The sequence below is a fragment of the Cygnus olor genome, chromosome 3 (assembly GCF_009769625.2).
Source record: "Cygnus olor isolate bCygOlo1 chromosome 3, bCygOlo1.pri.v2, whole genome shotgun sequence".
Classification (NCBI taxonomy): Eukaryota; Metazoa; Chordata; class Aves; order Anseriformes; family Anatidae; genus Cygnus; species Cygnus olor.
Window position 1 is genome coordinate 2,044,924 of NC_049171.1, and position 26,637 is coordinate 2,071,560.

Genomic DNA, 26,637 nt, shown 5'->3' on the forward strand with positions numbered 1-26,637 from the left:
TGAGGCACCAGTCGTTGGTAACAGTCAGAATTTAATGTTGCAGTACATGCGTTAGCCACCTCAACAAAGATTTAGCTAAAAAATTAAAGGAAATCACATATAATTTGTGTTGAAAATTCTAAAGAATGATGCGTTCAGTGATGATTATGACTCCCATCACTGGGTTTTGGAGTCGCGCTGAGATCTTGGACAGTGCTGTTGAAATAGCTGTAGACGAGCTTGCAGATAGATCTTTAATTTGGCGTTGACTGTACATTTTGCCAAAATCTCAGCGAATCTAAGTGAATTTCACTCAGGTGGCTTTTGTTGGGCTCTCTGTAGCATCCCTTGACTACTGCAGGGCTCGTCCTGCCAGCCCGGAGACACGAGATTGTGCACCTCTTTGCGCTTAGTCCTGTCCCCATTTGGGTTTCCATCATCTCATTATTTGTTTTCAAGGAATTTCCGAAACTTCAGTACTGGAAGGTGCTCGCATTGCAATATCGTTGGTCTCAGGGCTAGCAGCTCTGACGGTTATGCCACTAACAATAGTTTTTCTTCTGAAAGCTTCAGCTTTTCAGGAAGATGTAACTCCAGCCACCATCTCCATAGTGCCACGGGATTACGTGTGCAGCCAGCTCAGCTCCACCGTCAGGGTTGTGAGAGGTTTGCTCAGTGCTGTAATGTAATGCAGTTCAGAATACTACCTGTAAGTAGAAAGATATTTAGTAGAAAATAGAAAAATATTTATTCTCTCCATTTTTTTCTAAGCCTGAAATCTTACTAGGACTATACTTAAAAACAACAGATCTATTTTCATGGTGGAATGCAATTAGGTATGTAAATTAAGTTCACCTATAAGACTTGTCCAGATTTCTTGCCGTGCTCTCTTTGTGCCTTGATCTTGTGAAACACCCACTTGGCTTAGCCGTGGCGGGGCTAAATAGCGTGAAAATGCAGAGAAAAGAAAAAAGGCACTCGCACGTTTCAAGTTTGAGTTTTAAATTATTCATGTGAACAAACGGTGCTCCCCAGCATCATCCTTCTCCAATTACTGCTTCTCTGAATCACTCTGATTCCCAGAAAAGTAAATGCAGCCATAGGGTACGGTACCCAGTATCTCTTCCCAACATCTCTGAAGGCTTGCTTTCCACACCAGCTGAGCCTGCTCAAGAATCAGCTGCAGCTTCAAAATACAATTGAAGAACATAAGAATATTTTTTTGGTATAATCTTCTTATATAAATAAGAATAAGACTATATTTGGGTTTCCTAAAAAAAAGTTTTATTCACATTTGCCATTCATGTTTTATATTCTTAGTAATATGGATTTTTACTTGTTTATGTGTTATTTCCTTATTAATATGAAAATTATGAAATTAGTATATATTAATTTATGAAATTAGTATATATTAATTTATGAAATTAGTATATATTATCTGTAATGTTGAGTTACGTTAAAATTACTGTGTTGCTCTAAAAATGCCAAGATCAGGGCCATTTCACAGCATTTTCACCATAAGAGAGTTGAAGTGCGAACCCCAAACTGGAAAGTGCCCAGACTGATAAGCAATATCAAAACTTAGGACGTGTATCATCTGCCAGGAGCAGAACGCTCCCAAAACCAGTGCCAGGGCTCTGAGCAGACTATGCTGCGGCTCCTGGTTGAAATTCAGGATTTGTCTCTCTAAAAATGCGTTGTTGTATGTGTTTAACAGCTCAACTTGGGTATCTGAAAGGCTTCCGTCTCCAATCCTGAAGCAGCTATTTTGGGAGAGAACTAAGAGGGGGTTTGTGTAGAAGGAAAGGTTGGACGTGGTGCTTGGGGACGTGGTTCAGTGGTGACATTGGTGGTAGGGGGATGGTTGGACCAGATGAGCTTGGAGGGCTTTTCCAACCTTCATGATTCTATGAAATAGGGCATTAAGAGCTCTTTGTGTTGCACCTGAGAGTAGCTGAGGCTGGAAGGAGCTGCGGGTCCGTCGTGCCAAGCGCCCTGCTCATGTAAATGATCGTTAATATTCCATTCACACTATAATTTGGAAAAGAGTTCCAGACTAACACACGCAGAGTTTCTTGCTGTGGAGAATAAGGGAAATATTTTATAAAACCACGTGCGCTAAAAAAAACTATTTGTTCCTTCTCCCCCGAACTTCTATGCTTGTGCTTGAAGCTGTGGTTTGGCTAATGTTCGTATCTTTGCAAAATTACACTAATCTGTTGCTTCTGGTTTCATCTGCAGCAATTTCACAGCGCGGCAATTACTCACTCAGCACCAGCATTGGAACAAATCGCGCCTCGTGTGCAGCGAGTTTCTTCCGGCACGGCATTATGTGGCTGACTGCATTGTGTTGGCTCCAAAAAGGCTGTAAAAAGAAAACAAGAAAATAAATGAAAAGTAATGAAAGGGTGCCAGAAAGACGGCTCTGTCAGAGCTTGTTTTGGAGGAGGAGGGTGTAAGAGTGTACGTAGCCTTGCAAAAGAAGGGATGCAGTTAGGGTTTTAGAAACCCAGATGGACAACGAAAAGAGCTGCTGAGGTCAAATGGCAGTGCTGGCCTGGTGATACCGTGGTTGTGAATTAAACTTAATTGGAAAGGAGAGAATTAGGTGAGAAATTGGAGGCGGGGAGGGGCTCACAACTTCAGGAAGGAGGTGGGTTACAGAATGGCTTGTGTGTCACTGCTGCCTGCTGCAGCTCGGGGCTTGGCCTGACCAAGGATCTTCCTTTCAGCCCATCTTAATGCCAAGTGTTTCTGCTCAGACAGCGGGATTTGGGAGTGGGGATGTGTTCCAAGCTTGGCTGTAGTTAAGGTTGCTGAATTTTGTCTTGCAAGAATTGAATAAGTTTAAGAAAGAGTCTATAATGCCAAAGATTTGAATCCAAATATCTTGTCAGCAGCTGTGTTGACAGAAATCAGATTTTCTGGTTCATTAGATTTCTGGTTTGTTCTGTTTTCCTGACTCTCTGTTTAATTCTAAATTAAGTGCTAATATCTGAAGTCAGAATGCTGTTTGTTTTTCTGAATGGCAACGGTGAGCTTCCAGCCTCTCTGGCCACGGGACAAATTTGCCAAATGCAGACAAACCACCGCAGTGACCCCTCGGTATCCCCGATCCGAGAGGTTTCCCAGTAATTCAGGTAGGCATCTCCTTCATCTTGCCTTAATCTTCAAGCTGTATGGAGCAGAGTGTGGTGGGTGCCAGTAAACCAGCATTTGCTGATAAATCATTGTTTCAGCTCTAAATGCTTTGCCCCATTTTAGCCCATGCCAACCACAACCTCTGTCTTCACATCGCTTTTTGGTGAACACCGAGATTTAAGAAAAAGATATTTGTTTCATCCTGTGCGTTAGACACCTTTGGATGAGTCGTGCCTCGATTTGAAGGGATACCTTGTCATTTTAATCCCTGCCTTAGCCACAGGTCTGCAAGGGGGAGAAAAAAAGGGTTCCTTGGAGGTGTTACATCAGCTACAGCTCCCAGGGTGCTCGGGAAAGGGTCTGAAATGACCCAGCGTGAGGAACATGCCCAGGAACTGCGACATGATTCTTTTATTCCAGTGGCAAGAGGAATAAAATGAATAATGAATTGTGCTGGGTGGGGAATTGTTGGATTGTTCTTCTCTCTGCAGAGCATGTCCAACTTCAGCTCATACAACCACAGGAGAAGGAGAGAAGGGACAATTCTCTCATGGTGGTACACTCAAGTAGCCTTACTTTTCTGACGCTTGATGCCTGCCTTTAGTGCTAAGAAACTTGTGATAGCAGTTCCTCGCAAGGGTAAAAAGCAGAAGGCAGGTGCTTGGGCAATCTCTCTAATTACAAACCATAGCTAGCACTTAAAAAATTAGTTGCTGTGATTGAATGCTGTCTTCCACTTCAAGATAAAGCCACAAACGACAAGACGTTCCTGATAGTGTTGCTGAGATTCAGCTTTCCCTAGATGGACAGGATGCGCTCCCAGAAGCTGTTTCCTGAAGCCGCAGAACCAGCGTGTCCTGAGGTTGTTGTAAGACAGCAGCAAGATCTTCGCCGAGGTTGTAGCCTCCTGCATTCAAGTGAAATCCTTCTAAAATGCATTGCATTTTAGCTGTACAGTAGAGACAGTCTTCATAAGGATGCATTTTTGGGGCACTTAGATTGAATTCTTGAAAAAAAAAAAGTGTTTTAGACGAGTTCAGCACGCTGATATGGATCTGCAGTGCCCGAGCTAACACCTAACTTCTGTGGTGAATAAATTCCCTCCAGAACAGCAGATAGCCCATTACGATGGTAATTTTGCAGCTTTTATTAGTGCCTTATTTATTTATTTACTTTTAGCTTGCGTGAGGTTTCTGAGCTGTTACTGGCCCCAGTCCTGCACAGGCTGATCGCTTTGCTTTCATTTCCACCCTGGTTATACAGCCACTCGGTAGTTATTAAGTAATTCTGGAGAAGAGTTTGTAATGCTTTTTCGTAATTGTTCTAACCATTTAATTGTTTTACTGTGAGCCAATGGGCAAAGTAGATGGATGGCGCTTTCATGCCTCTGCAGCTGAGGAAAGCACAGTTGGGAGCAAGAAACAAGGGGCGGCAGTTTTCTCGTGTGATAGCAGCGACCTCGGAAATTCAGCACTCCAGGCCCTGAATGTTCGTGTTTATTCTGCTCGGAATAGTCTAGATGCCATCTGAGCCATGTGGCTTTTGGTATTTAGAGCCAGAAAAGTTTCCTTTTGTTTCTTTCGGATGCGGGGAAGTCTCCTGATCCTGGTGTGGCTGCTTCACCCAGACTTGCACCATTCTGAAGCTGCTGAAGGATGTGCTGGCTTCCTCAGTAGCTCTTAAACGAGGGATAAATCAGCTTAGCCATTACTGTTTTATAGTTGCTTTTAGTTTCTCAATTCTGCTTGTGTTGTCTGGCAGCCAGAATGGTTGCATGGATCCTCGTTTGCTTGTTGGGTAAAACAGGAGAGTTGCAAGATTTTAATAAACTGGGAAAATAATTTTAGTTTGCAGAGAAAAATGCCGCTGCATTTTGCTGGGAAATGAGCAGCGTCAGTGTAATATTCTGAATTTCAAAGCAATGACAGTGATGGAAATGGTTATGAAAGCGAGACTGCTGGATCACATTCCCTTTGGTCTTTCCCCCCACTTTTCCTATTCTCAACAAAAGGATGGGTTAATTTGAATTTCATTGCTTTTTATCCTTAGGGAAATATCGAATGATCGGTCTTATTGTGGAACCGTGCCCCAAAGGAGGGGGACAGGTGTTGGGTTTGTGCTTTCACTTCACATGTGCAGCAAGCTCATTAATTTGTGATTTCATACACTGCAGTGGGAAGAGGCCACTGGGCTCTGCCACTAAAAAGCAACCGTGATTGATCGTTCAGGGGCAGGAGGGGAAAATATTCAGAAATTAGTTATATAAGCATCTTAAACGAACAGTGCGCCTACAAAGTGGCATTGTTTTTCCCCGGAGGAATGCCGAAATTGATGTTTTTAACCTCCTTTCTGAACACCTGCTACTGGGAGCTTCGGCGGGGAAACAAAGCGTTGACACCGAGGTCTCGTGCGCACCGAGGGCAGCGCCGGCTCGCCGCGGGAGCGGGTCACGGAGCCTCGTTATCGCCTGGGCGATCTCCATACCTGGCAGAACTCGTGGGCTGCTCTTCGCTGGGCGAAACAGCGGTACCCGTGCTGCTTGCGGTACATGTCTCAACACAACCACCCCTCTTGCATCTGCGTCTCACTGCCTGTTTTTTTTTCCTGTTAGCTGAAAGCCTCTGGAGACCTAGAGCTGCACAGCAAGGCAGATTCAGCTTAGATCCCTACAATCCTGCGTTCACACGGGAACCCACGTGAAGCTTGTTGAGATTTTGTTACCGTGCCTGTGCAGCGGCTGCAGGCTCCGTGTGCAGGCTGCCGCTGAAGGACGACGCCAGCCGAATCTTGCTGGCTCTGCCAAACACCGAGTTGCGTTGCTGGAGTGTGTGAGCCCCTCCTGTGGATGCAGGAAGGCGGTCAGGTACGAGGGAAGATGGAGCAGCACCACCAGAGTCATCTGTCCTCTTGGAGAGGTTCTCATCTCAAAAGCCATGGCCACTGGCTGCCACTGCTCTGCTATCCCAAGGGAAGGCGGCTCCCGATGTCGAGCGTACCTGCAGGGCAGGCCCTTACCTAGAAAGGAGAGCATTAGCACAGCTCCGTAAGGTCCAGAGGAGAGCTGTGTCTCTAGATTTGAGCCAGTTGAACCGTAACAAGGTGGTCTGAAGGCCTCCTGAACGTGATGAAGAGGAGAGCTCAGCTCAAAAGCGATCAACGCTGCCTACGATGCCAAGCGGCCAGCAACAGTGCCAAGTGGGAAACCGAAGAAACAACTGAATTAAATCACTTGGTAGACCTTCAGTTATTTCTGCTGATAACATGTTGTAGACCTATCCAGTAGTATTACTTTGAGGTTTTTTCCTCTTTGGCTGCATCTGCAGCGGAGCTCAATCTGTAAATATTGAAGGGATCGCTTTTCTGAAGTGATTCATGCTTCTCCGTCTGTGCCAAAAAAAGTAATATTTGAGAGCTGCTACATGGAGCAGTGTTTGTAGCTCAAATAGTCGCCCTCTATTTTTAGATGCACGGTGGAACCTTTTATTAGCTTTTCGCAACTTGGATTGCTTACAGAACAAGGCTGAGAGTTGAAGTTGATGCTCGTGCAGATCTGATTTTGAGGGAAATTAGTGTAATGCGTAATCTGTGGTTGACACTGAGCTCCTAAAATTAGGCAGCTAAGGTGAGCTGGATGGTGCTGCAGTTGCAAAGGGTATTTTGTGAGCAAGTACCCCCTTAGATACCTGCTTCAGAAGCTGAATAACTAAATCCCCTTCCACTGGGGAATGGTGTGAGGATGTTCCCTGTCTCTGCCTGAAGGGTGGAGGGAAGTAGCATGTTACCATAGGGAAATGACTGCAGTACATCAGCGTCTTGTAACCCAAAAATGTAACGAAGGACACTTTCAACTCTCCTTACTAAAATACTCTTAAATCTCTTCTTGATGCTTACAGCTGCAGTAAGTACATAGCATGCACTTTATAAAGCAGAGCCGAATGGAGACAGGCTGCCTTTGCTGGGCTGGTCAGCGTAGATATCCAGAGGATAACTCCAGGTGTCTTTATTTGGGAAATATTTTGTGTACGAGTTCAGAATAACTATGCAGCAATTGTATTTGAAGGAGTACTTTTAAATGTCGTGGACATCCAGCTGGGTGTTTGGGAGGGTAAAATCAAGTTTCACCAGGGAAGTTTCGAATAAGCTGTATGTTCATTTTTAATTCTCAAAGCCGTGTTTCAGTTTCTTTCTCTCTGTTTAATTACACCAATAGTTTAGCTTTCAGGGATGTTTTTGGAATGAAGTTTGATATTTGTAGCAAACAGTACCAGTGGTGTAGTTTTTGTGCATCTCATAGTTGTTCTCATAAAAGGACTCCCACATTTTCATTCACAACCTCTTACTAGAGAGAGATTTTCTCTGAGAATACAATTTTAAAAGAAAAACTTATTATTCTTGCCATTTCTCAATTCCCAAACTATATATTCCACTAGACTTCAGTGTCGCAATCCTTTTCCATTCTTAAGTTGAAATACTTCTAGAAGAAAGAACAACAAATATATACAGTTTCTTTATATGTTTCCTAATTTCCTCACTCCTAAGGAGGCATATAAACCCAAGTAGTGCTTAAAGTGTGCGTGTATTTAAGCTCAAAGACATTTGCTTATATCCTGATTTTTTTTTGAAATGCAGATTGAAAGTTCATTAAGTGCCGTATAGGCACCATAGACCTGGGTGTCTCAGTTAATTTTCTTCATTTCACCCCAAATTTGGGTGACTTCTCTCTAGCCTCAAATTTGCCAAAGGATTTCTTCAAAGAATTGCCCAAGGTGAACTAACAGGCTGGAGAAGAGGAGAACGTTATCATCTCTGCAGACAGGGAAGGGTCGTCGTCTGCAGCCCCTAGGACTGCACGATATATTATATATTCCCTTCATCATTTTTCTCCAAGAATATAAAGAGAAACTGAGGATCTTGCCCAGTTTTCACTGTCATCTTCATACACGTAGAAGTTGTATGGCTTGTAAGGGAGGGCGAGATGTTTGGTGGTGCTGGAATTGCTGCCGCTGTTGCCTTGGCTCCGTGGTCCCAGGGACCTGGATGCTCTCAGCAATCGTGCGGATTGCAAGAGGCAAGCTGAGCTTTGGAAGCTGAGCACATATGAAAAATAATTTTAAATTAGAAGTGCTGCTGAAACAGTCTCAGCATTATTATACTCGCCGTCAGTTGGGATTTACTATAAATAAATACCCTTATTTCTACAACTCTCAGTGCTGTGGTTGGGCAGTAAAGCAGAGCAAGTTAGCAGATGCTTTTGGAGAATGTTTTGCGTTTGACTAAAGGAGTGGGTGAAGTTTGGATGTTCCAGGTCAAATTATAATTTCATGTATCAGGAATATATGTAACCATGTCAAAGTTGGTAATATTTGCATTGTAAGTTGTATTTTTGACTCCTCCCAGATAGCCATGCAGCATAGCAAAAGTGGGAATCCCCTGGGTTTCAGTGGGTGAACACGAGGGAGATCTGTGCAGTTTCGCTGCTGTTCAAAGCTGTGCAACCTGTTCTGTGTTTAATGAAAGAAAACGGCAATGTTTGGGGCTTGGAATGACATCAGGACTTCTTGGAAAGGGGCTCGGAGGCTTTGGGTTTAAGCACCTGATACTTACAGTTTTATATTCCTGGAGTAGTACTTTCAGCTTTGGTTTTTCCTATGTTAATAACTGTAAATGTCTCATAATCCGCAGGTAGAGGTTGTTTAAAGCAGGTGCAGTCACTTCAGTACTAATGATTTCTGAGTCTAATATGTGCTCCTACTTGAATTGCTGGCTTGGTGCAAAGAAGCTCATGGTCGAGAAACGTGCGCAGTGATGTTTAATAACTTGTTTTGCCAGAGAGCAGGATGTGCTTCCCTGCACCTGAAGGTATTTGTTGTATTTCTTTATTTCTGTTTTTGCCTGGAATTATTTGTAACACCCAGCACAAATATACCAGGCCAGAAGTTTTGACATCAATTGATTTAATACAATATTTTTGTGGGAATAATATATTTTACTTAGTGAAGCAGGGGCTTGTGCTATATTCAGTATGAGCAGTACCGCACATCACAGCGCCTGATGGCTCTGGCACAATGCAGTCAGACTCCATCAAGAAATACAAATGCCCTTTCAGAGCACTGAGCAACTCTGAGCTTTAGTGCTAGAACTGTCATTTTATTCTTAATGCAAGAATTACAATTAAATTCACCTCAGGCAGGCAGGTATTTATGCTGGGGATGGCTTGGCCCAGCAGACAAGCATTATATGTAAATAAAAAAATTTACCTGAGCATTACCTAGATTAAGAAGTGATGAATTGCACCATTTATTCCACTTAATGCCACATTTGCACATTATGAAACAAGATAATAAGGTTAATTTTTGAGAGCTTAATTTTGGTGGGTAGTTTTATATTGGGTAATTGTTAATATCTTTTTCTTGGGTGAAACCTCACAGAATGACTACAAAACCACCTAGAAAACTCGTTTTGCACGGTTAAATGGACACAAACACAGAAAGGTCTGTAGGTTGGCTAAAGATCTACAACTTCAGCATTTTCCCTGGGGCGTAAATTGATGGAAAATATATGGAGCAGTGCTGAGGAAGGAATTGACACAGGGAGGGCCTTGATCCCACTTCACGCAAAGATGAGCTTGGTGAAATACCGTATAATAATGCTCGTGATGCTTCTAAATTAAATTTTGCACCCATTATGAAAGATTGGCATCTAGTTTCTGAAGACCAATATTGACAGTCCTGAATCCTGGTCGTGTTCTGTTCTGCCACGGTTGTGCTGTGTGATTTTGGGTAAGGCACTTAAATTCTCATCAACAGTGGTGATGTTAGTCAAAAATGTGTAGTAACACAATGTGTTATAGCAATGATTGCTGTATTTTTGCTGGCCCATTTTGCTGGCTGAGCAGTGAGGTGCTCTTGTGGTTGGAAACCCGTCACACTCCAGTCTGCTTCTGGTAAACCATCCTGACACAGCGACTATCTAATAAGTTCAGACTTTCAGTTTGAGGGGAAAAAAAAAGGTTATGATATTGTTTTAGGAGCTTGTATATGTGTTTCTACATCAAATATAGGCTCATAGGATCAGGGGGAAGCTCTGGCTGTCACCATTAACCCCAACATCTTTTGTTAACTACTAACACTCACCCTAAAAAGAAGCCAGGCCCCACTGTTCCTGCTCAGGAGCTATTCCAAAATCCTGCTCCTGTACAGCTAGCATTTCTCCGAGGTTAATGCAGCTGTATTTATTTCCATTCGTTGTTTCATGCTCTGTAGCAATAATTTTTCTCTCACCTTTGAGCCTTCATAGGCTCAACGTTGTTGCAAGACAGGCTGCCTGTTCCCTGATATCCTGCTGACCTGTCCATGTATCTCCTTGGCTTTCAAGAAAGATGAACTCGAACTGAGTTTCCAGAAGCACACAAAGTATTTCAGTCTCACTCGTACCTTAAGCAGTGATGTTTTAGCTTGGAACAGCTTGTTTGGAATTGTTTTCCATTTCAAGCAGGCCAGAACCTACCCAAATCGCTCATTTCTATCATCTGTGTTAGCATCAGTCTCAAAGCTGTTGCTTCAGGTACCTCTTGCTGCAAAGAAACCTGATTTTGTGAGTGTCTCCCCACGATTAAACAGCCCCAGACCTTCCTGCTATACTAACCCTAGAGCCATCTGGGTATCTTAGTTATCCTCTTATGTGCCTTCTGTGTTTCCGTTGCGATTAGAAGAATTTATGTGAAGAGCAGTTGAATTTCCACTCATTAAACATCTTTCCCAGCCAACATTACACATCATAAAACCATTCTAGTGGGAACCTTGCACTGCCACCCATTTCTTCAGGTTCCTGCTCGCTGCGGGCAGTTGTGTTGCCCTGCCTGGCTGCTGCCTGTGCTGAGACTTTTGGCTGAAGCCTCGTTTAGGTTTTCTGGTCAGCACTCCCTCAGATGTGGCAAAAAGCAGGGAACCTCCTGCTAGGCCCCAAATCACTCAGCAGCCAGCAGGCGTTTGAGCTCTAGAGGACCTTCCGTGGGCAAAGTGTAAGTAACTGTCCCGCAGAGGCTTACAAAGGGCTAAATTACACCAAAATAAGCCGTTAGTTCCTTCTACAGCCTTCTTTTAAGAAGACCGTGGTGTGTTTCAGGCATGCGCTTTAGGTCTTCAAAATTTGTCCTTGAAGGTATTTTGGGGTTGGGTTGTTGACTCAAAAGAGTGCCTCGATGCCTGTTTGGATTAAAACAACTTACAGCCTTCCTAGAAATAACGTCTTTGGATTTTTTCTTTCCCTTTTCCAAACAACTCATTTTTTGGATGACTATTTGCAAAAATCTTCATCATGAGCTTTTTCAGGTTCAGTTGGTGCCGTCAAATAAAGGGGAGAGGCCGGAGGTTTGCCGGGTCAGTAGGAATCATGCAGAAGTACCTTGCCGACGCTTTGAGTTCCCAAGGGGGGGAAGGCGAGGGTAAAGCCCTCTGGTGAATGGTGAGGAATAAAGGGCCAGTGTTGAACATCCCATGAAGCCTTTCAGTGGGACTCTTTCCCAACAGCATACGTAGCACCTGGTTTTATATAGGTTAATTCTGTCAAAGAAACGGGTCTTCATATCTTGTAGACTAGAAAATATTTCACATGTTATTCAGGGCGCAGACAAAAGACCAGAAGTACAAATAAAGGCCAAGACCTCACAGCAGCTGAGTCTTTTGTTTCACTCCACAGTGGGCTGTACATCACGTTTGGTCATGCTCTCTAGGGCCACGAAACAAAGGAACCCTGTTGATGTTTACTTTGGCTCAAGGCAGAGACAGTTATTTTAAATGAGTTAATAAACGCAGTAGCGAACTATGATGGTCTGTGTAATGTTCTTTTCTCTCCGTTTCTCTCTGTAGGTCACTCAGATGAGTCGTCCAGATCTGATTCTCTTTCTCATGAAATATCTCATGGCTTTGGTAGTTGGGATACCCTCTGTCTTCTGGGTTGGAAGCAAAAAGACCTGTTTTGAGTGGGCTAGCTTCTTCCATGGACGCAGGAAAAAAGAGTGAGTATTGATATCTAATAGATAAACCAGCTGAGAACGGGCAAATGAACTCCTCTTCCCTCATTGTCCTGATGTAGTATTTTGATCAGTCTTTTATGGAGGCAAGGACAGGAGCAGATAGGGTCAGCTTTCTTGGAAATCTGTCGTTATTTACAGTGGAGCAAGGAAGGACAGGACAAGAAACAGCTCCAAAAAAAACTGAAGAACTGTCACACGTTTTGCCATAATTATTTTTTAGTCCCAGAAACCAATTTACATTGTTCTCTCTGTTTTCAAAGTATTTTTTAATGAGAATTAGGTTTTGGTTAAATATTACAACTGCTCTGCCTTATGCCGAGGGGTGCAATTGAAGTTTTCATTTGTGAAGGTACCTATCTGGCCACCTGAATCAGACCTTTAAATTGAAAGTAAACCTAAGTTGTTTTCACCATGATTGCAGTTAAAAGCAATTGTCTCTGCTTTTCATCTTCCCGTGTGCATTAGACGTTAGTGCCAAAGCAGTTTGATAAAATTACAATGAGAATGTGTTATAGCTTCCTGAAGGCTGAAATTAATGTAGACTGAGGTATGGCATAAATTTAGGGACAATCCATTTGGTTATGTAATAGCTGTGAATAGCTATTCTCGTAATGGTAAATATTGTCTTGTAAGCAGCTGTTTCAAACGAGATCCACACACAGAGCAAGCCTTTAAGTGGTGCAGGATCTGCTCCGTGACTTTGACTTGTCCATCCGTAGCAGAACTGGCCTTGCGCTGAGGTTGAAGGAAAAATACCTCCTGTAGAGTTGCAGAGTTGTATTTATTCAGAAGATAACCCAGTAAGATATGCATGGGGTTAACAACAATTTAATAGGATTTTAAGACGTGTACATACATTTAGGTGAGATTTACGTGGAGGTGACATACTCGTTTGGTGGACAGAGGACAGGAATAGAGTTAGCAAAGGCAGAGGAGGCTGTTTAAGAGCGCGGTCTTACCTTGGACCTGCAAGAAAATGAGGAGGAGAAGCGGGGCAGATGGAGGAAACTGAACGTGAAAGAGTAATATAGAGAATGTGGGATGAGAGGAAGAAACATCCCCATAAAAAAAGAGGACTGCAGGTGTGGTAGCACCTCCTTTCAGCACGCCGTGGTAGAGCAGCCAAGCACGTGTCCCTCTGCCACCCCTTCGCAGCGGGGGATTTCACAACCGAGAGCTGTGGGACTGTAACTGCTGAGCCACGGGCTGCCAGCCAGTTGCTCCTGCCTTATTATATGTGTCGTGCTATATAGCTTGTATTCCAGTTGGTGTTCTCTTCCCGCTGCTGGTTTCAGTCCAGATGTAAAATGCTCACCCGAGGGAGGAAGCCGCTCCTCCTGTTCCTTGAGAGGCAGGTCCCCGGGGAATCGGAGCGTGCTGAGCGTCAGCGCTGTCCCGGGGAGATTCTTGTGACAGTATGTGCAGGCTAAGGCCATAAGCAAACACACTGCAATTACTCTGCGTGTCTAGGCTGGAGGATCAGATACAGGGAGTATGAAGGAGACAAGAACATGAACTTCAGTGAAGTAGCCAAATGCAGGGGCGCTTCGAAATTAGGTAAATAGAGCCATTATAATGTAAATAAGCGGTCTGACTTGCCAAGCTGTAAGATTTGACTTGTTCTGCTTGTAAAATGCTTCTAGTGCTGTTGCTGTGATCATTTTCATGCCTCTTATTGCAGCAATTAACATTAACTATTCAAATTGCACGTCTCGTACAGAGTTGTAAATGAGAGTCGTCAAGTGCTGCAAGAGCCGGATTTTGCTCAGTCTCTTCTGAGAGACCCTAATACCCCCATCATCCGCAAGTCCCGAGGCACTTCCACCCAGGGCACCTCCACCCACGCCTCCTCCACCCAGCTGGCGATGATGGACGACCAAAGGAGCAAAGCGGGCAGCGTCCACAGCAAAGTGAGCAGCTACCACGGCAGCCTGCACCGCTCGCGTGATGGCCGGTGCGTTTCCTTCTCTTTAAAGTCTTGTGGAAAGTTGGGCGAGCCTCTGCGAGCCGGGAGGTTGGCCGCTGTTTTGCTAGAACTGGAAGTTCTGCTGGTGTTTGCGGTCTCCGATCGCATCTCCTCTCCTTTTTAGTGTCTAGGTTAACAGATAAATCACCGTGATGTTTTCGGAGTCTGTGTCAGTGCCAGTGAATTGTTCAGCACTGGGTTTCCTGCAGGCAGTGATCTGTGCTGCACCAAGTGCATGGGAAAACAGAGCTGTCCCAACGTCAGTTTGGCACTTTTGCGTTTGGCTGCGTGTAAATGGATTTGGTTTCTGCGAATAGTCATAGCCCTGCTGAAATAAACAGTACTAAGAGTTACCCACTCCAACTCGAGTAGTGAAGCATTATAACACCATTTATCATCAAGTATTTACTCACCTAATTATCAATACTCTGCACAGCACTGTGGCAAGAACCGAGCTGCACGAGGAGCTGGAACAACTTGCCTGAGGCTGTATGAGCTAAACGACGGAGCAGGGAAACCTTTCTTCATAAAAGCTGAGGGTTCGTGTGCGTGTGCGCGCACACACCAAGATTTATTTACATTCTCAGTGCTGCTAACAATTGTCCTCTGTTTTTCCAAATCAGGTACACTCCCTGCAGCTACAGAGGCGTAGAAGAAAGACTACCTCACGGCAGCATGTCACGACTGACTGATCATTCCAGGCACAGCAGTTCCCACCGGCTGAACGAGCAGTCGCGTCACAGCAGCATCAGGGACCTCAGCAGCAACCCAATGACACACATCACGCACGGCACCAGCATGAACCGCGTCATCGAAGAGGACGGGACCAGCGCTTGATCGGCTTTTCTGGGGAAGGAGGGCTCGCCGGGGCTGTACGGCTCGCAGTCCGTTCCTCGGCGGCGTGATAATGCTCAGTGGTACCGTGCCCCTCAGCAGGTGCTGATCTTTGCATCAGGAAGCCGAAACGGGCTTCTCCGATTTGAAGCCAGAGTTGTTGTAGTTGCGTCAGAGCTAGAGTGTTCAGCGAGTCTTGAATTACCGAGTAAAAAGCTGGTTGCCTCGTTTGAGCCTACCTGTAGGTAATTATTTATTTGATAACTATTTACCCAGCATTACACCATTGCTGAATTCCTTATTCTTTAAGAAAAACCTTCCCCTCCCTCTGATGCGTCTGCGTGTCAGTAGGTGTCACCCTTGAAATCTCCCTGACAGGGCCACGGCGAGAGCGTTCCTGGTGGGCGTAAGGAAGCTCTTGAATGCTGAAGGAATTCCTCCACGCAGCTCTTCGGTCTCTGGTCAGATAACAAACTGATACGTGTTCTCATCGAGCCCAGGGGGAGGGCCCCGTATTAAACACTGTACAAAGGACACACAGCAGGCAGTTTTAAGTGGTTAACACTGGAAACGCGACAAAGGAATGAGCGCTTTGCAGAAGGAAATGAAACTGCGCCGAGGATCACCGGCTCCTACCGGAGCTGCTTAGGCTCAGTTGTTGGGATGGGGGTGGAGGGCGGGGGGAGGCAAGAGGCAGGGAAGAGTGATTTTTGTATAACTTGTATTGTCCTTGCTTTTTTACGAAATACTATTTAAATTTTCTACTTGTTTACAATTTATGTAGGAAAAGATGGATTTTAAAACCAGTTATCTAGATACTATTCAGCCAGTTATTTTTAGATGGATGTACAGAAGCTGAGATTGCCCGTTCCTATCTATTTAAAGAGAGACTAGAAAAGCTGGATTTGTCACCCGAACTGGGACGCGCAGCCCGTTCCTTACAAGCAGAACAAATCCTGTTTACAAATCCCGCAGTCCAGGTGAGGAGGGCTGGGGCCGAAACAGCCGCGAGGAGTTCGGTCAGGGACGGCTGCCCACCTTCCTTGCACTACCCCGGCTGTTTCCTGGGGGTTGCTTTGCACCGAGCAGGAGGTTGGACATGGGGGACACAAATCAAGGCAGGAGCAGAGCCGGAGAGCCCTCTGCGTCACTGTCTCAAGGGGAAGACAGGTATCTACCACAACCCGCTGGCTCCTTCGAGCTCGCATTCGCGATCAACCTCTGCTCTAGGTTATTTCCTTTTCATTCCCTCCTGTAGATTCACAGCAGAGAATTCAGTTTGGGCTTTCTTGGTGTGTAAATAGTTCGTTGGGGTCCAAGTCTTCACTGATACTGCAGGCAGAAGTCGAGGCATGGTTCGGGTGGCGCAGCGACCTCCTGAAGCGTCTGCTGTAAGATTCGTTCAGCGCGAGGAAACACTGACTGCGATTAAACCTACCTCAGTAATTACTGCAGATCATTGCTGGGAAGTGAATACCTGTTTTTTCATTGCCCTTACATAATTCCCTCTTTGACCTGCTTGAGGCGTGTTGAAAAGCCTTTGCACATGCCTAGGTGGCACAACCTCGAGGGCAGAAATAGGGCAACAACCGCGATGCTGCGCACTTCAGAGGCTTTTTTGAGCGGCAGAAACTGAGCTGTGCTACAATTAGGCATGTTAATTGTAGCTGATGACACAACAGCAAAGCACGTAACCGTGCAGCCTTTGAAATCAAAGGTTGCTCGGGGAGCCGTGGTGTCTTTTAGAGAGATATTTACTGTAAATCATCTTTCTTGCTTCCACCAGGCTTTTGTTCCAAAGGAGAAGCACAAACCAAAAGCAACAACAAAAAAACAAAGCTCAGCAAGGGCTCTGCACCCTCGGGGGCGCTGCGCATCCCAGGCTTTGCGCTTGCCCCCAGGTCCCTGCCTGCCTGGGGAGCTGCCGCGGGGGACGTGCGCAGGGATCACGCCCAGGTACGCCCGGTCACCTCCTCCAGGGCACATGGGCATGCGAGGACTTTCCAGTGAGGTATGCTGAAAACACTACAGTTCCCTGCAAGGCACAAAGGTGAACACCTCCCCTTCTATTTTTCTCCCCAAATTCAGCTTCTACTGAGTGACGTACTGCTTCAAAGGGATGATAGTTTTAGGAATCTGAATCCGCAAAAGCAGCCGGATTACAGGAGATTTTGTAAACGCTGCCGCTGAACTAACGGAGGTCAAGTGGTTGTGTTGATCTTCTTGGCTACATTTCCAGTACTGTGTTTTGGTAATCGGAGCCCGGCTTTGACGTGCTTAGAGTCAGGAAGGGAATGATGGAGGTCAGAAATTTGCTAATTTGTGAGGTTTAATCCCCACATTGTTCCAGGTGGGTGTGTTTAAGCTGTTCCTTGCTCATACATCCCCCGCGTGAGGACAGAGCACTCCCACCACCCAGGGAGCTGATTAAAATGGAAAACTCAGTTCTGGGTGCATTTTTTTGCTATCCCTACCCCTGTAATCCCAAGCCCTCTCTTTTATCTTCCCACCCTGAATCAGCGCGCTGCTCTGTGCTCCTGCACAGCATTCCTCCTCCCCGGGACTCAAAGCCCTTCACAAAAGCCTGTTTCAGGGGTGAGATTGCCCCGGCAGGGCTCGGGCTCCCAGATTTCACATCTGGGGGCTCGGGAGCCTCTCTGAGTGTGACTGCAGCCCAGGTGCTGTCTCTGCCCGCTGTACCTGGGCATGTTTTTGGGGTGCTTTCAGCACCCCCTGCTAGCGGGTGAGAAGCTCAGCCCAGGCGCCTGCCTTCTGGGACTGGTGCCAGTGTTTAAATCCCCCCGCAGCCGAAAGCAGCTCCCCGAGCTGCAGCGTCGGCTGCCCTATGTACCTGTAACTGAGCACGTGTTCGGCGGGTCGAACAGCCGTCCTTTGTCCCTCCCTAGCAGATGCACGCTGCGGCCAGCGCTCGAGAATACCGCTTTGCACGATCGTGCTGGCAAAGCTTCCAGCAAAACCCACGGCTTCTTATTCCCAGGGAACTGACTCTCCGTTTTTTTCCCCGTTGCAAACCGTGCGCCCTTGCCCTGGAGAGGCGAGTGCCAAGAGCTCTCCGTTGGACAGCACCGTGGGCTTTGCTCGGGGTCAGAACTGCCCAGGGGCACAGGAGAGGGCTCAGAAAGTGCAGGCATTGCCCCCTGTCCCCGCGACAGCAGAGTCCCCGAGGCTGTGATGCTCGCTCTGTCTTAACCCCTTTGTGGCTCCCACCAGCCACCAAACCCCGTGAAGCGATGCTGTGGTCGCTGCATGGAAAAGGCAGGCTCCGCAGCACGGCATCCGCCTCCCTGCTGGCTTGGTAGCGCTCACCTTCTGCAAAGCCTAAAAGCCCAGCGGCAGCAAAAAGCCACGTTTTTATGTGAATTTGTTCCTCTGCTCGATTGCCTTGCGTTTTCTTAGCGCGTAGAGCCCAGTTTAGCTGCAGAAGCTTTTCGCTGTCGGCCATACGGAGCGCGTTCAATGCCTGCCAGATGTGGGCTGTGTGCCTGCGCCGCAGCTGGGAGCAGGGCATCCAGCACCGCTGCCAAATCGTCCCAGCGAGGATGGGAAGGCAGCTTCTGCCACCGAAACCCCTCGGGGGCTGCAGGAGGAGTCTGGCGAGGAGCTTGGAGCGGGTCTGGGGGCTGAGGAACCCCGACGAGCGAGCAAACCGGGCTGCGGAGCGGCGCGTCCCTGCGCGGGGGGCACGGCGGTTCAGCCTGAACGACCGAATGTAGACCTGAATGTGAAATCTCACTCCTATGCCAATGCACGCCTTTTGTAAAAGATCGGGATTTATTCTCGTGAGCGGTGGGATGTTGCACACGGATTTTTGCCTCGTGTGAACCGCCGGAGGGGCCGCGTGCCGAGGGAAGGCGGCGCGTGCGACGGCGCTGCCGTCTCTGCGGGTGGCTGCTCTGACACGCGTACGTGCCGTGACTTCGTTTCTGGCTGAGAAGAGGAAGCTTTCGTGTTCGTGAGACCTGTGCGTAGAGGGCGCGCGTGGCTGTCGCACGGCGCGGTGCCCGACGTGAGCTGGTTCGACGCGCGCTCAGCTCCCGGTAGGCTTTGTTTACAGTAGTCCAGTGTCGGTTTTGTAACGTTTAATTTTTAGCACTTTACCTGTGAGTGTACAAACTGGTTACGTTGTAGTGGGTGTACAATTTTAATTTTAGACCTTTAAAAGTTTTTAATAAAACAATGTAAAAATCCTGGTCTCATCGTGAAAACTCTCTGATACGTCGGACTACATCCCCCGTAAAAGCCCCATTTCGGAGGCAGCTGTGGCGAAGGCAGCGCGAGGTTTGTGTTAGATTTCACTCCAGCAAGCAGCGCTCTGAATAAGAAACACTTTCTAGCCCTAATGTGCCTGTAACATCTGTACTCACGGGTGCCGGGCGTCCTTCCACCATGAAGCAGGATCCGGCTCTGGTTTGTTCCACCCTCACTGAGCAGCTGAGAGCTCCAAAACCAGCGTTGTGTGGGCAGCGAGCTAAGGAACAGCTCCGGGGCTGGGAGAGAACGGGGCTGTTCAGGGCTTTGGGCTTTCTTTTTTGGGGTTTGGTGCTGTGTTGTCTCTTGGTTTGTCCACAGCAAGGGCGATGGTTTCCCTCCAGACTGCTGTTCGTGGACCCGCATCCTTTCCTGCCAGGTCAGAAAGGCGTCGCGTGCCCTGGCTTTGGTGAGATGAGACCCAAACATGTCCCTGGAACCCACACAGGTTGCTGCTGCTTCCTCCCCTGTAGGGACCAACCCGGCCTTTCTGCTGCAGGTTGCTTCTGTAAAACAAATCTTCATTCTTGGAGAAAAAGTAAAACCCAGGAAGAGTCCGGCTTCGCTTTTGGGTCTAGGGGAGGTGGGAAGATCAGCTCTGCTGCTTCCGGGCAGCATCTGAGGAAACATTTTTAGCACTCAGCTTCAACTACTGACTTTATTTCTTGGTGTTTTGTCTTGGAACGCACAAAACATCCTTTGTTTTCTTCCTGCGGGCTGTTAAAATCCTCCTTGTTCGGTGCAGGCACATCCTGCACTGCTGCTCCTCTCTGTTGGCCCGGCGATGGAGCGGAGGGCTCCCGGGCTTTGCAAAGCGTGCTGAAAAATCCCTCAAGGCCCTGAATTGCAACATAATCCAGCTACAAATCCCACCTGGAACCCGTCAGGAGCAACGAGCCCCGACATACCTCTGCTGCGCTCCTGCCATGCCTTCAAAGCCCGCTGCTCTCCCCCGTTTCAGCCCTGCGATCAGATAAGGCTCTGCCTCTGCCAAAAGACACAAAACATCTGCTTGGCTGCAGAAAAATGGGATTAAATGAAAGCTAACTTTGCTCCTAATTTATTTTGGGGTGGGATTTTTGGAAAGGCAGCCGCTCCTGTGCCGGTTCTCCCTTGCACAGGGTTTTGGGGCTTTCCCTGTGCTCCCCCAGGGGAGCCAAGCCCCTGGGGACAGCGGGATGTCGCCAGCCCCTCGGAGAGGCCACAAAACCCGGTGCTGGCCAAGTATTTGGGGCACATCCGAGCCACGATGCCGGCTTTATGCCTTCCCAACCTCCCAAATTAAACCTTCCCAAACACCCGCCAGCCCAGGCTGCCCCCAGCCCCACCCAGCCTGGCCTTGGGCACTGCCGGGGATGGGACGTCAAAATCCCAGGAGAGAGATATCCCAGTTACAGCATCCCAGGAGAGAGAAGCACGGGGGGCTTTCATGGGACTGTCTCCATTTCCCCCCGCTGCTGCAGCAGCAAACGCAAGTCCCTTAAGGTGATCAGGTCGGCCAGCGAGGGGACGCAGCGGGGACAGTGTGGGAGTGGACCCAGCAGCAGCTCCAGGCATCGCTGAGCCCCTCTCCTTGTCCTCTGCTCCCACCCTACACAGAGCCCCCTGAAAATCAAGGAGGAATTTTTCCCCAAGCGTGAACCCTCCCTTGAGGGCCTTTCCTCCCTCCTGGGGCAGCACGGGGCTGGGGGGGCCTCTTAAAAGAGTTCTTAGAGCAAGCCGGGTGCGGGCTCATCCCAAAAGAGACGAGCTGTGGGCAATTCCGAGGCCTCATCCTGCTGGTGCTGAGCCACGGCGGCGCATCCGGGCAGCGTGCGCGGGGCCTGGGGACCCCACGGGGTTCGGGGATCCCAGGGGAAGCCCAATCATCCCCCCCCCCCCCCAAAAAAAAAACTCATCCCCGGAGGCCCGGCGGGATTTTCAATGCAATAGTGCCACCCCGTGTGCCCTGCGAGCCGCGGGCTGCAGCCACGAGCGGCACCGGTGGCCCCAGTGGCCTTGGCGAGGGCGCAGGTGGGCGACGCGGGGACCCCAAGGTGGCACCGGGGGCCCGAAGTCCCACGGGGGGGGGGCGATGCGGCCATCGGGGGGGGGGGGGGGGGGTGAGGGGGGGGGCGGCAGCAAAGGGGCAGGGGGTGACGGGTGCGTCCCCGTGGGAACGGCCCGAGCCCGTCGCCGCAGTGCCCGTGGCCTGCTCCGGGTGCCCAAAATGTCCGGGGGTTGCAGGGACGCCACTAAAAGCAGAGAAACACTGAAAATGCAGAAACTGCGTCAAATTCGGGACGTTTTCAGGCGGGAGGGTGTTTGGGGTGGGAGTAATTCCCCGTTTTCTGCTCTTCCCCGGCTTGCTGGTGGCCAGCAAGCGGCCCCTGGACCACGCGGTCCCCTCCGCTGCTCCGTGTCCTGCTCTGGAGGGGTCAGTCCTTTGCTAAGACAGTGCAGGGGAAGTTAATTCCTTTTCCCGTTCTCCTCGACTCTTTTAAATACGTAAATAATAATGTTTTCTAAATTTTGGATGTGTTTTTAAAGCCTAGCAGCCAGCTGCTGACCCAGCCCTCCAAACTGTGCACATACTAGAAAGAATAGACAAGGAACTTTCCCTGAAATGGCCCCATTTAATAAATTTAATAAATTCCCAATAAATTGGCAATGTGGGAAGTATTTAACGTGTCAGTGAAACCAAGTGACCTGTGCGGGCTGCGTAGCTGGGAATTCAGAGTCACTGTCCCTCGTGAAGGCAAGGCAGGGGTTGTGGGATCCGCTTCCTACAGCCTGCTCCTGGGGAAGGATTTTGAAATGTTTCTGGACCCTGCTGCCTAACGCAGATGCGAGCCCCTGGCAGAGGGGAAAACATTCACTGTGCATTTCTCGAGGGGACATGGGGGGAAAACGGAGACGCCACCGGCGACCTGAAGGGCCGCCTCTTCCAGGAGGGAGCTTGTGGGGCCCTTTGGGTCTGTTCGGGTGTCACAACCCACTCACCTGTCCGCTCAGAGGATTCGGGGGAAGGCGAGGAGCAACCAACGCCGTACCGCAAGCCCGCAAACGCTCCCGAATAACGGGGGGAGGATGGTTTTGGTACAAGGCACGCTCACCAGGCTTGGGACGTGGTCACCGTCCTCTGCTCGGAGCAAGAGGCCGGTCCCGCAGGAACCACCGCTGTCAGCACTGACGAGCTGATTAAAATCGAGGGGAAAAGACTAAAATCGAATGGAAAAGGTTAAAATCGAATGGAAAAGGTTAAAATCGAATGGAAAAGGTTAAACTCCCCGCCGGGTCCCCGGGAGCTGCCCCAGCGGCACGTGGCGGTGCGCAGCGGCTCCTCGTGGGCTTGGCTTCACCTATTTCAGCCCCTTTCTCTTAGATTACTTCTCCCCAGCTGCACTAATTGCCCCCCAGCTGCACTAATTGCCCCCCAGCTGCACTAATCGCCCCCCAGCTGCACTAATCGCCCCCCAGCTGCACTAATCACCTCTCCCCAGCTGCATTAGTCACCCTCCCCAGCTGCACTAATTGCCCCCAGCTGCACTAATTGCCCCCAGCTGCATTATCACCCACCCCAGCTGCTCTAATTTTCCCCCATCACGTTAATTACCCACGCAGCTGTACTAATTGCCCTCAGCTGCACTAATTACACTGGCTGCATGAACTCACCCAGCTGCATTAATTACCCTCCAGCAGCATTAATTGCCCCCAGTTGCATTAATCACCCCCTCCAGCTGCATTATTTGCCCCACAGCCGCATTAATTACCCACCCCACCTGCTCTAATTACCCCCAGTTGCATTAATTGCCCACCCCAGCTGCATTAATTACCCCCAGCTGCATTGTTTACCCCTAGCTGCATTGTTTACCTCTAACTGCTCTAATTATCCCCCAGCTGCATTAATTACTTACCCCAGCTGCATTAATTACCCACCCCAGCTGCATTAATCTCACCCCAGCTGTATTAATTGCCCCCAGCTACATCGATTCCCCAGATGTTTTAATTACCCACCCCAACTGCATTAATTGCCCCAGCTGCATTAATTACCCAGCTACACTACTTACCCCAGTTGCATTAATTACCCCCTAGCTGCACTAATTACCCCAGAGCTGCATTAATTGCCCCAGCAGCATGTTACCCCCAGCTGCACTACTTACCCCAGCTGCATTAATTACCAGCAGCTGCAGTAATTACCCCAGTTGCATTAATTGCCCCCAGCTGCACTAATTACCGTAGAACTGTATTAGTTGTTCCAGCTGTATTAGTTACCCCAGCTGCATTAATTACCCCCAGATGCACTAATTACCCCCAGAGCTGCATTAATTACCCAGCTGCATTAGTTACCCAGCTGCATTGATTACCCCAGTTGCATTGATTAATTACCCCCCAGCTGGCCTAGTTTCCCCAGAGCTTCACTAATTACCCCTCTCAGCTGCATTAGTTGCCCCCTGGCTGCACTAATTGCCCCCTACCAGCTGCATCGATTACCCCCCAGCTTCACTAATTACCCCCCCAGCTGCATTAATTGCCTCCAGCTTCACTAATTACCCCTTTCATTTGCATTAATTGCCCCCGGGGCTGCACTAATTACCCCCCAGCTTCACTAACTACACCTCCCAGCTGCATTAATTACCTCCAGCTTCACTAATTACCCCTTTCAGCTGCATCAGTTGCCCCCCAGCTGCACCAATTACCCCCCAGCTTCACTAATTACCCCTCCCAGCTGCATTAATTGCCCCCAGCTTCACGAAGTACCCCTCTCATTTGCATTAATTGCCTCCGGGCTGCACTAATTACCTCTCAGCCTCACTAATTACCCCTCCTAGCTCCACTAATTACCCCCCAGCTTCACTAATTACCCCTCCCAGCTGCACTAAGTACCCCCCAGCTGCACTAATTATCCCCCAGCTTTACTAATTACCCCCCAGCTTTACTAATTACCCCTCCCAGCTGCACCAATTACCCCCGGCAGCACTAATTACCCCCCTGAGCACTAATTTCCGCCCCCGACGCCATTTTGTGGTTCAGCCACCAGAGGGCGCGCGCGGCGCGGCCTCGCCGCCGCCTCCCACAATGCAGCGGGACGGCCGCGGCTCCGCGCGCCTCCTGCGCTCGGCTGGGCTCGGAACCGCTCGGCTGGGCTCGGGACCGCTCGGAACCACTCGGCTGGGTTCGGCTCCGCTCGGCGGGCCGCGGCCGCGGGGTGAGCGCGGAGCCCCGCGCAGCCCCCGCCCGCCCCAGGTAAGCCCGGCCCCGGCGCCGCTTTTATTTCTCTCTTTTTTTTTTTTTTTTTTTCTGAATCTTGTTGCGTCTATTTATTTATTTACCAATTTAGTTTTTAATTTGACCTTTTACTTTAATTATTTTTTCCGCTTCTTGCATGCTATTTATTTGTTTACTCTACTTTCCCCACCTCACCTTTTTTGCCCAATTTTATTTCACTGCATTTATCGTCAGTTCGCCTTCCCTAGTGCACTGCAGTTATTTGATCCCACTTCTCTTACCTTATTTCACCCGATTCCTCCTACTTTATCTATTTCACCCCCCTTTCTCTTACTTTATTTCCCCCAATTTCTCTTGCTTTAATTTTTTCACCCCATTTCTCTTGCCTTATTTCACCCAGCTTCTCTTACTTCATTTATTTCACCTCCTTTCTCTTACTTTATTTCACACAATTTCTCTTTATTTCACCCATTTTCTCTTACTTTGTCTATTTCACCCTCTTTTTCTTACTTGATTTCACCCCTCTTTCTCTTACTTTAATTTCACCCCTCTTTCTCTTCCTTTAATTATTTCACCCCCTTTCTCTTACCGTCTTTCACCCATTTTCCTTTTCCTTTATCTATTTCACCCCCTTCATTTTACTTTATTTATTTATTTCACCCCTCTTTCTCTTCCTTTAATTATTTCACCCCCTTTCTCTTACCTTATTTCACCCCATTTCTTTTCCTTTCTCTATTTCACCCCATTTCTCTTGCTTTATTATCAGTCTCCCCCCACCCATCCCTTGGACATTCCCCCCCCCGCCCTGTCCCCATCCCATCCCCATCGATTTGGGTGCTCGCAGCCCCCCGCGGGGCGAGGGCTGGCGGCTGCTGCTGCAGGGGTGGTTTTGGGTCAAAAACAAGCAAAGTTGGGGTCAACTCGTGCCTGGAGGTCCCGCTGCGTGCAGGCAGCTGTACACATAGCGGGCGGGGTGAATGTTGCTGTGAATTTGGTGATTTTGGGAAAACTGGTTGCTTCTAAAGGGCTTCAGAGCCCCCTGTGGGCATCCCCCGGAGCGGAGGCTCGTGCCTCTGTGGGCTCCCCCAGGGTGAGGCTTCCAGGGAGCCCATGGGTGCCATGGTGCGGTGTTCCTGGTGCCTCGCCGTGGTCTTGTTTTGCCTCCTCTTCGCCCCAGGACGTCAGTCGGGAGGGTTTGGGGAGGCAGGAGGATTTGGGGAAGTGGGGAGGACCTGGCCTCCCCAGTACGGCCTCGCTCTGATCTCTGCACCCGGTGCCCTCGCGCCGCCTCCCGGGGCTGCTCAGGACTCGCCACCTCTCTCACGTTGTGTTTTGGGTTGGTTTCTTGTCTAAAAATCAGAGATTTGGATAACCCCCCTGCTAAGGAAACACTTCTGTGCCAGGGACTCCGCAGCAGGGGGGCTGGAGGATGCTGTCCGTGGGGGAAGGCGGTGTAAGTCGTGCCCCTGGGAAGGGCGCCCATAAAAACACAAAAACCCTGAGATATTTTTCTCCCTGTCGCCATCCCCACTTCTGTAGACCCGGGACCAGGAATTCCTGGGAATTTGGGCTGGAGGCACCGGTGCCATCGTTTGTAGGGTGCTGGAATGGTCCTGGTGGGTGGCAGAGAGCTGGGATACTGAGGGAAGTGGGGTTTCAGTGGGGAAAAACCAAAAACGCTGTGTCCTGCCCCAATGTGTGCTTCTAGGGGACACAAGGGGGCACGAGGCCCCTGACCCCATCGTGATGGGACCTGCGGCTTCTGCACGCAGCGGTGCCAGCGCAGAGCCCCTGGCTGAGGCTTTAAAGCGGCATAATTCGTTAAATGTAATCCAGTGTCCTCTCTGACATGTTTTTGGGTTCTTCGTGCTGGTCTGTGTGCTTTGGGGAAGGGGGAAGCGTCGTCATCCCTGCAGAAAAGTTTGACGTTTAGCAGCAGATGAAGGCGTTGCTCCAGTTCGGCTCCTGTCTTTGCTTTTTTTTCCACTTTCCTGCCCCCAGATCAGTCATATACGGCCAAAACACGAGCGTGAGGGACCCTCTGCTCCCGTGTCACCTCCATCCGTGCTCGAGGCAGCGGTGATTCGGTCCCCGGGACAGCCAGAGCATCCCGAAAAGGGTTTTGTGCCCGTGGGGTGCGTTATGATTGAAGGCTCACAGTTGCTTCCTTAATCTCTTCTATTTCCCTGCTCTCCCTTGGGAAAGG

At 48.7% G+C, this 26,637-nt stretch overlaps 2 protein-coding genes and 1 long non-coding RNA gene across 7 annotated transcripts in view; 2 read left to right on the forward strand and 1 right to left on the reverse strand.

The window, feature by feature from the left end:
* FZD3 (frizzled class receptor 3) overlaps window positions 1–19,164 on the forward strand; it is a 60,356-nt gene extending 41,192 nt beyond the window's left edge. Inside the window, exons 5-7 of the mRNA XM_040552399.1 lie at window positions 11,988–12,136; window positions 13,875–14,108; window positions 14,744–19,164. Coding sequence (XP_040408333.1) covers window positions 11,988–12,136; window positions 13,875–14,108; window positions 14,744–14,957 — 597 coding nt within the window. The 3' untranslated portion in view covers window positions 14,958–19,164. The remainder of the gene's footprint in view (window positions 1–11,987; window positions 12,137–13,874; window positions 14,109–14,743) is intronic.
* Window positions 19,165–21,874: 2,710 nt separating this feature from the next.
* Window positions 21,875–24,282, reverse strand: LOC121068731. Its single transcript, XR_005819068.1, has 3 exons — window positions 24,191–24,282; window positions 22,206–22,399; window positions 21,875–22,001 (listed from the first exon to the last, which is right to left on the reverse strand). It is a non-coding gene; the product is annotated as an uncharacterized LOC121068731 (long non-coding RNA).
* Window position 24,283: 1 nt separating this feature from the next.
* The window catches only part of EXTL3 (exostosin like glycosyltransferase 3), a 130,418-nt gene continuing 128,064 nt past the window's right edge, over window positions 24,284–26,637 (forward strand). For 2 of the 5 annotated variants that reach the window (XM_040554185.1, XM_040554178.1), the window contains exon 1: window positions 24,284–24,449. The gene's annotated coding sequence lies outside the window, so the exon portion shown is untranslated. The remainder of the gene's footprint in view (window positions 24,450–26,637) is intronic. The other 3 variants (XM_040554187.1, XM_040554171.1, XM_040554167.1) reach the window with 3 other exon arrangements.